Source organism: Meleagris gallopavo, chromosome 2, assembly GCF_905368555.1.
Source record: "Meleagris gallopavo chromosome 2, MGAL_WU_HG_1.1, whole genome shotgun sequence".
In the NCBI taxonomy this organism is placed as follows: Eukaryota; Metazoa; Chordata; class Aves; order Galliformes; family Phasianidae; genus Meleagris; species Meleagris gallopavo.
In genome coordinates this window covers 87,665,731-87,680,388 of record NC_139405.1, presented here as the reverse complement: position 1 = coordinate 87,680,388, position 14,658 = coordinate 87,665,731, and the positions used below count along the sequence as shown (strand labels likewise).

At 38.2% G+C, this 14,658-nt stretch overlaps 1 protein-coding gene across 1 annotated transcript in view; it reads left to right on the top strand.

Annotated features, from left to right (window-relative positions):
- Positions 1-14,658, top strand: part of AGPAT5 (1-acylglycerol-3-phosphate O-acyltransferase 5) — a 55,592-nt gene that overhangs the window by 37,284 nt on the left and 3,650 nt on the right. Inside the window, exons 6-7 of the mRNA XM_085217914.1 lie at positions 903-1,064; positions 14,064-14,187. Of these exons, the coding sequence (XP_085074040.1) occupies positions 903-1,064; positions 14,064-14,187 (286 nt within the window). The remainder of the gene's footprint in view (positions 1-902; positions 1,065-14,063; positions 14,188-14,658) is intronic.

Below are 14,658 nucleotides of genomic sequence, written 5' to 3'. Positions count from 1 at the left end.
AGCCTGCAGAAAAGAGTGGTAGAGGCATGGCTGCAAGGATAAAGTGGAATTGCCTATTTCTCTCAGCAGCAAATCACTGCAATTCGCTAAAGCTGTCTTGAGTCTAACTGCTTTCTGTCATCCTTCCTCAAAATGAAGACAGTCAGCATAGCCATTATCCCAGTGTGTGGGCATGGTGATGATGGGTTGATGGTTGAATTATATGATCTTAGAGGTCTTTTCCAACCTTAATGATTCTATGAAAAACAGAGAAAAAGAGAATCAAAAGTAGAAAATATCAGATATTTAAATACGTTTGCTAGCACTATAGCTTTAGAGAAATCTCAAATTGTTTAAGCATGTGTAGTCTAAAACAACTGCTCTTTAATTACTGTGGGATAGTATTAGGATTCAGTATATTGATGGAATTGGTTTGTCCATTGGAAGTAAAATGCTGGATAAGCATTGTACATGCTTAAATTTATCTGTGCGTATGCCTCATCTACTAAATCTGTTTCTGAGGCAGGGTCTCAGGTGGTGATATTCTCTGTGTCTTGTATTTCTCAGTTAATTATTTTTTAACCTGTATTGGACAAACATAAACAGTAAGGAGAAATGCTTCTTTATCATCTGTGAACCACCTTAGAACCATCTCTACTTCTTGAGCAACAGCTGTAACAAGGACTCTATTGTTGAGCAGCCTGTTTGTCATTAATATCCTGTAATGATTCTGTTCTATCTTCTACATGTGTTCTGTAGAGCAAATGCAATGTGTACATGTGCACTCTCTCAGCTGAGAAATGAGATTAAAAATAATCCTTTTGTGATTTTGAGTGGGGGTGCTGAAGTTTGCTGGCATGGTGTTCATTTTGGAAGTATCACTCAGATTACCTTCAAACACTTCAATTTTCTTTTCTCTCTAGGACTTGCTGTATTGAAGCATGTGCTAACACCACGTGTGAAGGCAACTCATGTAGCAATTGACACAATGAAAGACTATCTGGATGCAGTGTATGATGTGACTGTGGCATACGAAGGTACTGTGGACCACAAAGGACAAAGAAAACTAGCACCATCTATGACAGGTGAGTTGATGTATTCTAGACATGCTGCAGCCACGTGTATGTTAACATGCGAAGACAACTTCTGGTACTTTTCAGTGCTCTGGAGATAATCTCCACAGTGCTCCAGCCATCTTACCACTCCTTGATGGAGCATCAGTGATTAGTGACTTGGTTCAATAATGCTTACCTACAGCATTCCTGTCCTCTCCTTCCCTTAACGACTTGCACACAGAATATTTCTTTGGTAGATTCTGTGCACCACCAGTGCTCTTTGGAGTTGAAATGAACTTGAGGCTGAAAGCAATGGGTGCCCTTCACTTTCATGTTTCTTCTAATACTGGCATCTGATGTGATTGTAAATTATCTTTCTTCCTGCTTTTTTTTTATATGTAGTAATATATTTTATTTGTAATTTTTCAGATTGCTAAACATACCCAGCAACCTTCAAGCATTTGGTACAAGTGGGCTTTACTTACTGCATGTAGTATTTTAACCATTTTAGCCTTCCATTAGCACCTTAAGAAACTAGGGTAAATTAGTCATACAATCTGTTGGTTAATAAAAAGTAAGTTCCAAGGTATCTGCCAGGGAAAACTTGGACAGAAAGCTCTGAAATTTGGAGAGTGGTGAGTTGTTTCTTATCTTAAAAAATTCCTTTATCTATACCATCGCTGGAGGGCTGAACAGCATCTTTCATTCCATTTGCAGTTGGTAGGTCTCTCAGCTGTATCTGGGCATGTCTGTTGTTAGTTGGCTCACAGTAGTACTTTCCAGTCTGTTGCAATTTGGGTTAAGGGCAAAATATGCCACATTAGTTCAGCCTTGAGTTTTCTGAGGGGCTTGCAGGTAAATTCTTAGCTAACTTAGCACTCCTCAGGTGGTCCAGTGTCAGTGTGGGGCTAGGACTTAGTTGCCAGTACAGCCATTTCCATCTCACTTTGTTAATGGGTGCAATTTCTCGATGGTGATGTCAAGTTCATCCTTCCAGATACTGGTTTTTAGAAGTTCTGGAATTGTCTGTTCTTAAGTTTTCACTAAATTTAAAATTTTTCTGAATAGGTAGGAAACATAACTACTAACGCTGCGTATTAACTCTTTAAGTTCTTAGGATAGTTTTGTGGTTAAATATTGAAAGTGGTTTATATGATTTAATGTATTTTACTTAGGACATAATCTTTTTTTAAATTTAGTTTTGGAGATTGTTATTACTTAGAGTTTTGTGGTGTTTTTTTTTATTTTAATACAGACCCCCTTGAAGATTGACAGCCTCCCTCTTACCCTGTCACTCAAGATTCCATTTAAAACAAATGGAATTGTTTCCCCTTCCCTGTAGCATATCTTGTTTCATGGCTGGATTATTAGACTCTCACACTGGACTTTTCACTGCCTGATTGTTAATTAAGCTATTAAAATATCATTACCTAATGATAAAATGGCAAATGTTCAAATTCCTTACAAACCCTCTTCACCTACTGAGCTTTCAAGTTTCTATGAAATATAATTACATGAACAAAACTGGCAAACTGAATTTCCCTGTCGGCCGTTTCTTGTGCCTGGTGTCAAGTGGTAATTGGTTTGGGGTGACCACTGCACATCCAGCCTTCTCAGGACTCCAGGGCAGGGAGCCCAGCCTTCATGGCAGGGCTACATACACATTTCTCAGGGATGTATCAGAATTACTGGTGAGGCTGGAATAATTACTGTCTCAGGAACAATAAAGGGAGTAACACAGAATGAAGTGAAGCCAACCAGTTGTTATCCATTACAGAGTAGATAAAGGAAATATTCATCCAGAACATTCCAAGTTATTGTGGCAGTCACATATATTCCATATAATATAAATTATGTAGATTAAGGAGGCTTTATAAATTACAGAGGGGAACATTCCTTTAGACCCTCCAGACGTAACATGGAAGAAAAAAAATAATAATTTCTGATGTAGAAGGTCAAGATATCTCACATCCAACAACTGGTCTGTTCAGTAATATAATACAATAAAAAGATTTGAATTAGTATATTATCTGAATTGTGTTATTTTTATAGTTTTCTTGTTTAAAAAGACTTTCTTAGGAAAAAAAATATATATATTTTTTTTTTTTTCACCTTAGAAAACTGAAATATCATAGTGTTTACTTCTTCACTGGGATTAAAACCAAGAACAGTATACTAGCGTTTGGGAAAAATGACCTTCCCCATCCTTTCTGCATTCGTGCTTAGAATAGAGCCACAAATGCCAGGAAGGTCTGATAACATGCTGCCTTTTAAGAGCAGACAAATTATTGTAGTATATCCTTTGAAAGGAGTTGAATTTTTTTTGGCTGTCTATGCACTTAAATATTTTATTGGCACTTTCCAGCCGGAAGCTCTGTTTTCAGAGACAGATTTAATTAGTAGTTGTATGCAGTGACATTCCTTGTTGTTAGTTCTTCACATCCAGTTGTAGCTAGTGGTTGTAATTTGTATTTTGTACTTTTTTCTACCGTGTATTCATTATTCATTCCTTTTCATTCCAACAAGTTTGGATCTTGTTATGTTTCCAGTGGAATTTTTCCCCACATGGCAACCTCTCCAAAGAATAACAGTTTCTCACAGACCCCTTCCCTCTCCCAGTACTGAAGATGGTTTGTCCAGATCATTAAAGACAGACTGTGATGATTCCTCGCAGGAAAAACCATGCTGATAGACTGTATTTATTTGTGATCGTTAGAATTCTAAGATCCAAATAATCCCATGGGCAGTTCAGCACAGCTAAGATGCAATTCATGTTTAAATTCTTAAGCAACTTAGAAGCAGAAGAGAAAAGAGGTAAATGCTTGTGCTGGATTTGTTGATAATGTTTTACTATAGCAAAAGCATATATTATCATTCTTAAAAGAACTTAATTTTCCTTCTCCCAAGTGAATGGGCTGAGTGTTCACGTCCTGCATTATCCTGTGTTGCCTGGTGTTAAGGAGTAGCTCTCATGGGACGTGGGAACTGTCATCGTTCTTGCACCTGAAAGAGTATTATGCACACATCTACATCTTTATTATTTTGCCTACAACCTGGAGGTTTTACCAAAACCAGATGGTATTTATCTGGCCATTGTAGATGAAAGAGTGTGTGAAATAGCAGCATGTGACAATGGTAAACATTGAACAAAAATAGAAAGTACATGTAGACTCTGTCTTGAAGAAGTCAGAGGAATTCCTGAGAATTATTGACTCTGCTCTATATCAATTCCAGAACAAACACTTTGAAAGCATGTGTGTGTGCACATTTCTGAAAATCAGTACATCACTTTGATCGGTATAATTTGAGGAGGTCAGACTAGCCAAACTTCCCTGGGGGAAATTACACTTTTCCAAATGTCTGTACTTTTACTAGGATCCAGTTAGGCTGTGAAGTACAGTACAATAGCAAAGAAACTGGAGCAGTGGAAAGCAGTCTTCATCTGGTCTTTAGCCTGAATTTGATCATATCTGCTGTCTTTTAATATCCAAAGAATGATAGCAAGCACGTAGTTATAGATGTGTTGAAATAATTAAAAAACACACCATAATGAGCTGATAAACAGTATGAAATATAGAAAACATTCAAAAATGGGATTTATAATGATGAGGTGACTAATAAGCTGTTCACATCTCTGCTAATTGTCCTTGCGTGAAAAACATTGAAAATTAAATTGCAGTTTCTTTAGAGAGAAAGGATGTCAGAAGAGAGGCTGGACATCAGCATTGGTGACATCTCTGGAGGTCCCTTCCAACCCCTACAATTCTGTGGTTCAGTGAGCAGCAAGTGTGGGATAGCTTTTATGGCTTTTTGACTTTTATGGTAAATCTAATGTCATGAATTTGTCGTGCTGCATCTGTTCAAACAAAATTTAAGCAATTAACTTTCATGTTTCATGATGTAAATTTTCTATTGAAATATTTGGAGCAGTTTTGATAATAACACTGGTTGGCAGCAAAGTTCAAATGATATTCTATCTTACAAGCACGCTTGAAAGGAAAACTCTGATTTTATTTAGTGTAAATTATTAAAATATGACATTTTTAAATGCAGTGATTTCACCTGGTACCACAGCATAAGTAATCATTCAGTTTTAAATGGAATGCCTTTTAGCTTGTCCTCTGTAGGACTAGATTTGTCACTTTAGGACTACTGCATTTCCTATTAAAAGTAGTTCGAGGAGCACAAAAGTAGTTCGAGGAGCACAAAAGCCTGTCTGTTAATTTCTGGATGACTTGTTTCAAGTGGCACTTCAGGCACAGATTTGTACTTGTGTGTCAGTATTCTGCACATAAACACTGTCTCGGTAAATGGAAAGTATTTTAGTTCTGTAACAATTACACATTGTGCTTCTGTTTGTAAATAACAGCATTTACCAAACAGTGGCATCAGTTCATGGAAATGTATACAAGCTTTGCTGTAGTTCCTTATTGCACTCCAAAAACCAGACAAAACAAGTCTGCCAGAGCATGGTTGCCAGAAGGAGTAAGGATATCTGACTTTTTACCTATCTCAAAGTAAGAACAGAAAGATATTTGGAGTTCCTGTAGCCCAGTTTCCTGCTCCCTGCAACAAGGAAACTCAGATGCCTGAGGGTAGTAAGAATAAGGCAAGCATCAGTGATACTTCCTCTTCCCAAACAACAGTCCCTTGTGGATGCTGCTCCTGTGTGTTACAAACGTGCCCTCAGTGGGGATAATAACCCCTCCTATTTCCCCATGAGCCCTAGATGTATTGACAAGTGCCTGTCTGATCATAAACAAGAGCCTTGTGCATCTCTGTTATCTTGAGGCAGTTCCTACTGAATGTAGGCATCTGTGGCTTCCCTTTGGGAATGTATAATCAAAAGACAGAACAGTCATCAGCAAACCTTTGCTAAACAAATCGGATTTTCAAAGTATTTACCCTGGAGGCTTATAAAATCACTCTGCTCCATGTTCCTTGTGCGTATGAGCAAGGAATGCCCACGCAGCATTTATGTGCAATAGCTTGAGGAACTCCTGATCCTTATGCAGAAGTGCATCTAAACCCTGAAGATAACAACTTTAACTTCTTCACACCATCAGGTTTGGCCAGAAATACATTGCTGCACTGAGAGCCTATGTTTGTTGTCAGTTTTTGGGAGTTTTTTTGTACATCAGAGTCCCTTTTTTTTTTTTTTTCCCTGCAGTGTTTGTGGTACTGTTCTCTGGTGATCAAAACAAACTGGCTGAAGAAAAGGGAAAAACAGAAATACTAACAGTACTGGCATAGTTCCTAACAGATCCTGTTTTACTGCCTGGAGAGATTATTGTTTTGAATTGTTCCTATCCTTGCATTTCTTCTTTTTTTGTGTGTATGTGTATTAAATTTTTTTTTTCCATTTCTGGAACTTGAAAAATTTGTCAGGAAAGACTGAAATATCTGTATGGGGAGTCTCATAAATCTGATCTTTTCCAGTCACCATCTGTGAGACCCTTTAGGTGTAATCCACAGACTCAACACTATCCAGGCTGTTGCTGGCAACTTGTTGATCAAAACTTTTATATTTCTGTAGGAAACTACAGAATTTGGCCAGCATATAGTGTTCACAAATTGTTATAGAGCAGCACGAAGGCCAGAGTGCATCTGTTTAAAAAAAAAAAAAAAAAACAGAAAAAAAAAAAAAAAACAGATTAAAGCCATTCAAAGATTGCTTCAGTGAACAGTGATGTGCCAGGACTGTGGGTCTTCATCAAACAACATCTTGTTCCAGCAACATAGCTTACAGTGATGCTCTGCAGCTCTTTGGTGCTGATACCAGTGCAGAAAACTATGCACCATTTTCTAATATAAGTTGTAAAAAGTCCTTTACATCTGAATGTCTTTAGAAAGGTATGGAAGTATCGTTATCTACACTTGAAATCACAGGATTTGTTAAGATGCGGTTCTAATTTGACACCTTCGGGAAATTTAGTGTTTGTTAAGCTTTCACATCTTTCCCTCGGCTTTTATGGTGCTCAGGGACATGATTTAGCAGAGGGTTGATAGAGTTAGGGTAGTACGGTTAGGTTGCAGTTGGACTAGATCTTTAAGGTCTTTTCCAACCTTAGCAATTCTATGATTCCCTTCTCTAGACTGAAAATTCAGCCTTTTAAGTATTTCCTTGTTTATACTGTTGGTGCTTTTCCACCTTAAATATTTTAGTTGCTCCTTTCTACTGTATTACTTTTTACTTCCACGTTCTCCTTGAGATACAGAGTTCAGAATTGCAAACTCTTTAAACTGTGGGCTCACGATCTTTTTATATAGCTGCAAAGAGGCTCCTTTTGTCCTGCTCTCAATATATCCTTGCTGATGCTGCCCAGTATTCTGGGGTGATTTGGGGCTGCTACTATCTAATTGAGAGGATAGTTTCAGAGAATTCACTGAGCTCCCAAACTGTAGCCACCAATTCCAAACTAAGCATCATATTTCAGGTTTTTTTTCCCCATACTTATTTGGGCTGAAGCTTGGCTACCACATTTTTCTCTGTGTGCTCAACTTGGAGGTCCTTTAGATGTTCCTCATCACCATCTGATATTTGATTTCCTAGAAGAGCTTACGATCTCCTGAAAAAGATCTGAAAAACTGGAGACTTCATTGTCTGCTCATTGGTCACAATGAGGAATAAAACCAATCTTAGCATCAGTCTCTGGAGAATCCCAGCTGCTGGGTTTTCAGGACATCCTGAAAAGTGACCATTAAGTCCCTCCATTTATTTCCTCTCCTTTAAGCAGCTTTTGGTCTATAAAGCATCATTTCCTCTAATCCCGTAGCAGCTTAGTTTCTTTAATAGCCTCCAATAGAACCCTGTCAAAGGCTTTATGAAAATTGAAATATATCATGGCCAGCGAATCCCCTTCATCCGCCTGCTCCTTGACACTGCTGTAGAAAGCCATCAAATTGGTGAGACAGGATTTCCCTTTATATAATCTGTGCCAATTCTTTTCCAGCAGACTGTGATTATCTCTGTGCTTAGCAACCTTACTATAGTCTCTGTTATCTTACCCAGGGACGTAAGACTCTTTGGTTTGTATTTCCCAGAATCATCTCTAAAGCCCTCATCTGAGGAAGGGACACTCCTCATTTTTCTGGCACAGTGGCTGTTTGTGATTATGAGTTACACATTTTTGTTTTCAAATTCCACCTTTGAGAGCTTTGGAATGAATGCTGTCTGGTTTTGCTGACTTCCTGGCATCTAGCATGTTTATTTAGTCTCATACTTTCTGGCTGTTTACTTATCGATTGAGTTCCTTTGAGCAACGCAGTACAAAGAACGCAATAGGTGTAGGGTAAGACAATTTCAGCCAGAAAGACTGGTGCAGGCAATTATTTGAGCCCCTTTTATATGGTCTTACCACGCTCTTCACACCTTTGTCATCCAGCAGTCTCACTAGTTCTTTAGCTGGTTTATTGCTTTTGATGTATTCAAACAGTTTAATCATTAGTGCATCCTTTGCATTTTTATGTTCCTTTTCCATCCTCTTAATTTCACGTTTACTTTTGGCATGAGCTGATCCGTGAATTTTCCTTCTTTGGACAAGCTTTCTATTTTTAAAAGAGAAGGGATATAGTAGTAGCATCCGTGATTTTCCTATTAAGCCATACAGATGGGTTGCACATAAACTTTCAGTTTTCTAGTATTGCAAACGTTTTATTTGAGTTTCTAATACAAGTTTTGCTAAGTTTTGGTATTTTGTTTTTTTTAACAGCCTGTAGGCTGCCTTCTTTTCTGCTGTTTCTTCTTGTGTTCAAGAAACATTTAGATGTTGTACTAAGGGACATGGTTTAATGGGAAATATTGGTGATAGATGGATGATTGGACTGGATGATCTATGAGGTCTTTTCCAACTTTGGTGATTCTGTGATTCTGTAGTATTTTGACACTTTATCTTCTCTTCCTTTATGCCCTCTTCAGTTATAAAGTTCCTTTAATTGCATATGATGATTCTACATTTATTTTACTGTTATTACAGACCACTTTTCACTAATGCCGTACACTACACTAGGCCCCATTAGGAATGGTATCTTTCCTTGTGGGTTCTGCAAATACTTGTTCCAGGAAGCCATTTACTCTTTCCTCCTCTGCACCTCATCTTGATGTAGCACTGGTGTGGCTCAGTAAACGAATAGCTGGAATCTCACGCTCCTGCTACCAGTCCTGTAATTGCAGCTCTGGCTTAACGCTCTCACCACTGTCATCAAGCTTATAATCTTGTTAATAAGGCAATCATGACACCATCTAATATATCTATCTAGGATGTATTTTTTAGAGGATACACCAGGAAATTTTTTTTTTGCTTTTGTCTCCTTGTACTATCTTTATGCTACTGTGCTGTATAAAATCCTTCGCATATGCTGCTGTGCTCTCACCTGTATTTCCCATTCAGTCAAATTCTTGTTCTCTTATCCTTGTGTTAAGGTTTCCTATTTGAAGTAAAGGCTTTTGAGTTTTGTCCTCACATTAAATTGTAGCCATTTTCACCTCCTAAGTTTGGTCAACCTGAATTGCTTTTCCTGACCTTTTACTTTTCCCAACTGCTAGCTGAAGTACTCCCTAAGGCCTTTTCACTGCCAGCACCCTGGCTTAGTTAGGATTCAGGGGAATCCCATTTTTCTTGTATCTAAAGGTCCTCCAGCTCCTGACACACTTACTGCACTATGTCCCTCATAGGTTAACCTGGAGAAACAGATCTCTTTCTGTCCTTTGCTTTCCCTTCCAGTGCTGTTCCACTCCAGCAAGGCTTTATTTTTCAGAGCAAGCAATGAAATAGTTTCCTGGCAGCTCAACTTGAGGTGATGGAAAGCACAGAGCTGAGAAACAATGCATTGCTTAAATCTGTGTTTATTTTGCCAATTGGTGGTTAATTTGGTGTACAAAAATAAATGAAAGCAGAGAGATAGGATTTCATTCTTTTGAGGAGGAGATCATTTTTAAACTGCTTTGATAGCTGAATCCACGCTAATAGAAATTTAAGAAGTAAAGAAAGCATCTGCAGTTCACAGAGGAATATACATTTGCTGTCATGAGATTACCTGTCAAACTGTACACAGGACAACACGTATTTTGTTACTGAAGGGGATGCATTGTTATGTGTTCTTTTGAATAAAAATACATTATTCAGATCTCAGTTTCCTGTGATACCACTCTCACCCTATTGCAAACATTACTGAAATCCATTAAAATAGGAAATAACTGGGGGTTGTTGAAATGGATTTGACTATATCAGGCTTCCACTTCCCCTTTCTTAATTGTGAAGGACTTTGGTAGTAATGATGAAGCACTTAAAGAGCCAGTGTAAGAGGCTGGAATCTGAGCTACCCTATTGCTGTCATATTGCAAGTGCATTATAAAACCAGACTTCATTAGTAATTGAAGACTGGAATATCTGTTTAAGTACAATGTCACTGCCACAACTTCCTTAAGGGGCAAGACAAAGAATTTGGAGAGCTGAGATAAACTTCCATGCTATCATTAGGGGAAAAGCGTTCTAAAACCATTTATATATCCATACTCAATATCAGGCATGTGTAAGTTTTGGAGCTTCTCTCCTTCCCTCACTTTCCCTGGTAGTGCTGCTAACTTAAATAGAATTAATTGACTTTTGAGTGTGAGGAACTGAAAACTGACAGAACTTTGCTGAAGTCCCAGCAAGCAAAACACTGCGTGCAAAATCTTTGGTTGCAATTAAAAACTCTGGGAAGCTGGTCCCTATCCTGGAAGTAATTGCATCCCTTTCATTAATTCTAATTCTGTGCTGCTAACCCAGGAATGAAGGATTCATGTATTCTGTCCCACAGGGAAAGGGCTGGCAATTCACAGTTTAAGAAGAGAACTGTAAGGTCCCCTTTATTCTTTTCAATTCTTTCTTTCTGCTATGATTGGTCATTTAAGGCATTATAAACATCCTGCACTTGTATTCATTATTTAACCAGATAGAAATCAGGATCAGTCCTCTTGGCCCCCACACAAGTTGTTGATGGCCATTTAAGCTAAATCATCCTTGATCCTTGATTGACTACGCTGTCCCTGGTATGCTTGATTATAATGCATGATTTGCACTTATATTTTGTCTTTTGAAGGAGAGTTCAGGCTTGCCTGTTCCTGCTGTTAATTACAACGAATTCTGCCAAATTTAGGGATCTGAAAAGTCTGTCAGATGTTGGCCTTAAGGGCTAATGTCCCAGAAGTTGGATGTAATTTGCACATAATAAATTGCTTCAATAAGATTTTGTTTCTTAGCTTAATTACATAAGTCTTTGGGGAGTTAAGCTAAATGTGAAATTAAGGGTCATGGGACCACCACAAACCTTTAGAGGCTGTGTTGATAAAATCCAGCTGTTTCTTCTCAAAAACAACCTGTCAGTAAACCGTTTTTATCCATTGGTGTTCTTAAGTGACTGCAGTGATATTATGCACCTTAAAAAAAAAAAAAAAAAGAAAGAAAGAAAAAAAAAAAACCAACATTAGTTGCATTAGACCATTAAATGAATTGGATAGTTAAAGACTAATCAGGTTCCCTGACTAGCTTGATTGCACGTGTTACAAGGTCATTTGCAGATGTACTGGATGTCCAGGCTTTGGATAAAATGGCTTTGAGTCAATGGGTGGGAATATTGATCCTCTCTAGGGAAGCCCTTATAAATGCAGATCACACAGCCTTCAGCAAGGCTGTACTTAATTGCAAGGCTGTGGAGAAGAACATTGGGATTTACATAGTGGGAAGAGGAAGTTTTAGGGTCTTCACATCTGTGGACAAAATGTAGACTGACTGAAGACAATACAGGGATTAGAAAGAAGCAGCTTGCACTGGAACTTTAGTGTAGAAGAAATAGCAGCAAAGCTTAAGTATTTTTGGAGGGGGGGTTATTTCAAAGCAGATTAGTGGTGTTGCTACATTTCAGACTTCAGTGGGGAAAGTATTCCTTTCAAAATATCAGTATCTTACTCCATTTTTGTTAACTTGAGTTTGATAATGCACTCTGTTGCTGTCTTTAAATAATCAAATACCAGTCTTTTTTATGAAGTGTAACATTAGTTTTAAAATTATCACGTGGCTATTAACAATCCTCTCATCTAACTTAGAAAACTTTTGTAATTTTCTTTAATCATTCATGACTGAGATTATAAATAACATCAGGAAGGAGCCATTAGTTCCTATGCAGAACAACCTGTGTGCTATGAATAAAAAGAAACGTTCACCATACAACACGTAGAACATTTGAAATATATTTTAAACCTAGACCTTCTGCCAGGGCCCAATATGCATGACAGAGATGCTTTTTATAGTAGTACAAAAAACAACATACCATTTGGCTTCTAGGCTCTTGTTTTCTATAATGCAGATCTGTGTATTTTTAGAATGTCCCATGTAATAGATAATGTCCCTCCAAAAGAGGATTTATACATCAGTGAACATTATAAGCAGTTAAGATACAGACAATATGTCCATCCTTTTAAAATATTGACAATATATTTCTAGGTGCTTGTACAGTGAATGACCTTCATATGGTGTCTTGGATGATATCCCCATAGAATCAGATCTGGGAAATCCTTTCTGACCATTAAAAGCAGATAGGAAAACCTCTTCTCGGATGCATGAACTTTGATTGCATTGCGGCTAGGAAAAACACTGTGCATGAACCTGAAGATAGTTGTGTCTACATTCCATCATTCTGGACCTCCAAGTCCTTCACTTGCCTTCCATCTAATAGCTGTAGCTAGAAGATGGCTTTGCTAAATCTTTAAGAGCAGTGCTACGTTTAGTGTTGGTTGTGTTTGCCATAGCTAGGAGCTGGGTCTGTTTCTGGTTGGAGCCCTTGGTGAACCCTTGAGCTGATGGTAGACTGTGTCGCTCTCTGTGTGCTGAGGTCTGTACAGTGAAGGTCTCTCTGCATGAGGACTAGACGCAGTCTGCATCAACGTGCCATAAGACTTTACTGATCCCTTTATCTCTTCTATCCCCCTTTGCAAAAGCACAAATGTATTTGCATGAAAAGGCTTTTAAAATTCCTTAAGGCAATTTCTAGTATATGATAAGGATTATAATGTCCTTAAAAACAGAATAATCTTGCCAAGAAGAAAAGCAAATGTGGGGAATATCTGCTTTGACAGACAATAATAAAGATGTACATGCAGTGACAATTATTTTGCACAGACATTCTTTGAGATACCCCCAACAATTATGGGTCAGAGTCTTCTGTACGTGTACATGACTGTCCAAAAAAATGTCAACAACCTGAAGGGACCACCCAGTCTGTGTTAGATTTGTTGCCCATCTTTATAGTAGAAAGGCACTTCTCCCTTTGCAGAATATGAAAGTTGTCCAAAATTCCAAGTACTTCCATGCACACATCATTAATCTTTTTGTATGGGGATGCTATCATTCCTGCAATCCCTGTTGCTACTGATATATGCATATTAATAGACAAACGCTGATGGATTTTTCATGCCAAATGCAGTATTCAACCTTTTATTACTTGTAAGATATTCCACAAAGCCATTTGGATAATGGAGTTTTATCAGTAACTGGCTTAATGCTTGCTTGCTACATTTTTCCAGGGAAAAATTGAAAAAGTGGGGAAGGGAAATTGCAGTAGGGCTATTTTTCATCATCCAGGAGCAAGCAAGACTTAGATTTTACTAAGAGAAGACAAGAGGATTGCTAACTTTGATCCAAATTGCAGGCTGGATAACTTTCTTGCAGAGAAGTTACGGCATCAAACAATACAGAGTGAGCAGATTGCTGCTGAGGTAGAAGTGCGATGTTTTCCTGCTGTGCTTTTTAGAACATTCTTCTGTGCCACACCTGATAGCCAGCCCTTCATAACAGCGTCAGTAGGTCAGACGGCTGCTAAGTTCAGTGAGGCACTCAGAATTCAAACATAAACAGGGAAGGCTTTTGAAAACCAAAGTTAACCTTTCGAGGCTTTTAACAGCTGTGAGGTCAGCCTTTCAGCATATTTTAGATTGAATAAATGCTGTACAGTGTTTCTGTAACTCGGTCCTGTTATTTTGTTCTCTTTTAGAGTTTCTTTGCAAGGAATGCCCAAGAGTTCATATTTTCATTGATCGAATTGAACTGAAGGACATTCCAGAAGAGCAGATGTATATGAGAAGGTGGCTTCATGAACGTTTTGAAATAAAGGATAAGTGAGTAGCACTGAGCTGAACTTTCTGTTTCAAGAGGCTTGCTTTCTTCTTTGATATTTATAGATATGCCTGTGATCTCTGTGTTATCAGCAGCGCAAGCTGTAGGACTCTCTGAGGACAAGTGGTTTGATACTCCTGTGCATATTATTTGTAATACCTCTGCGATTAAAGCTGAAATCCATGGGTCTTAGGCCTTTCTTAGAGCTTCAGAAGCATGTTCTAGGCCAGACTCATACTCAGAGTTACATATAATTTATGTTCTCGAGGCTGAGTTCTGTGCATCTAGCAGTTCAAGATTCTCAAGGCAAACAAGCAAAGAAAAAGGAGATTTGCTCTGGCTTAGTAATTAGCATTATGGCTAGACCTTCCTAACCTTGGTAGGTCTTGGTCCAATCTCTGGCCAAAATTGTGTATGAGTTTTCCATCAGGTAGTGATTGGATAAGAACAGAAGTAATCCATAGACACTTACC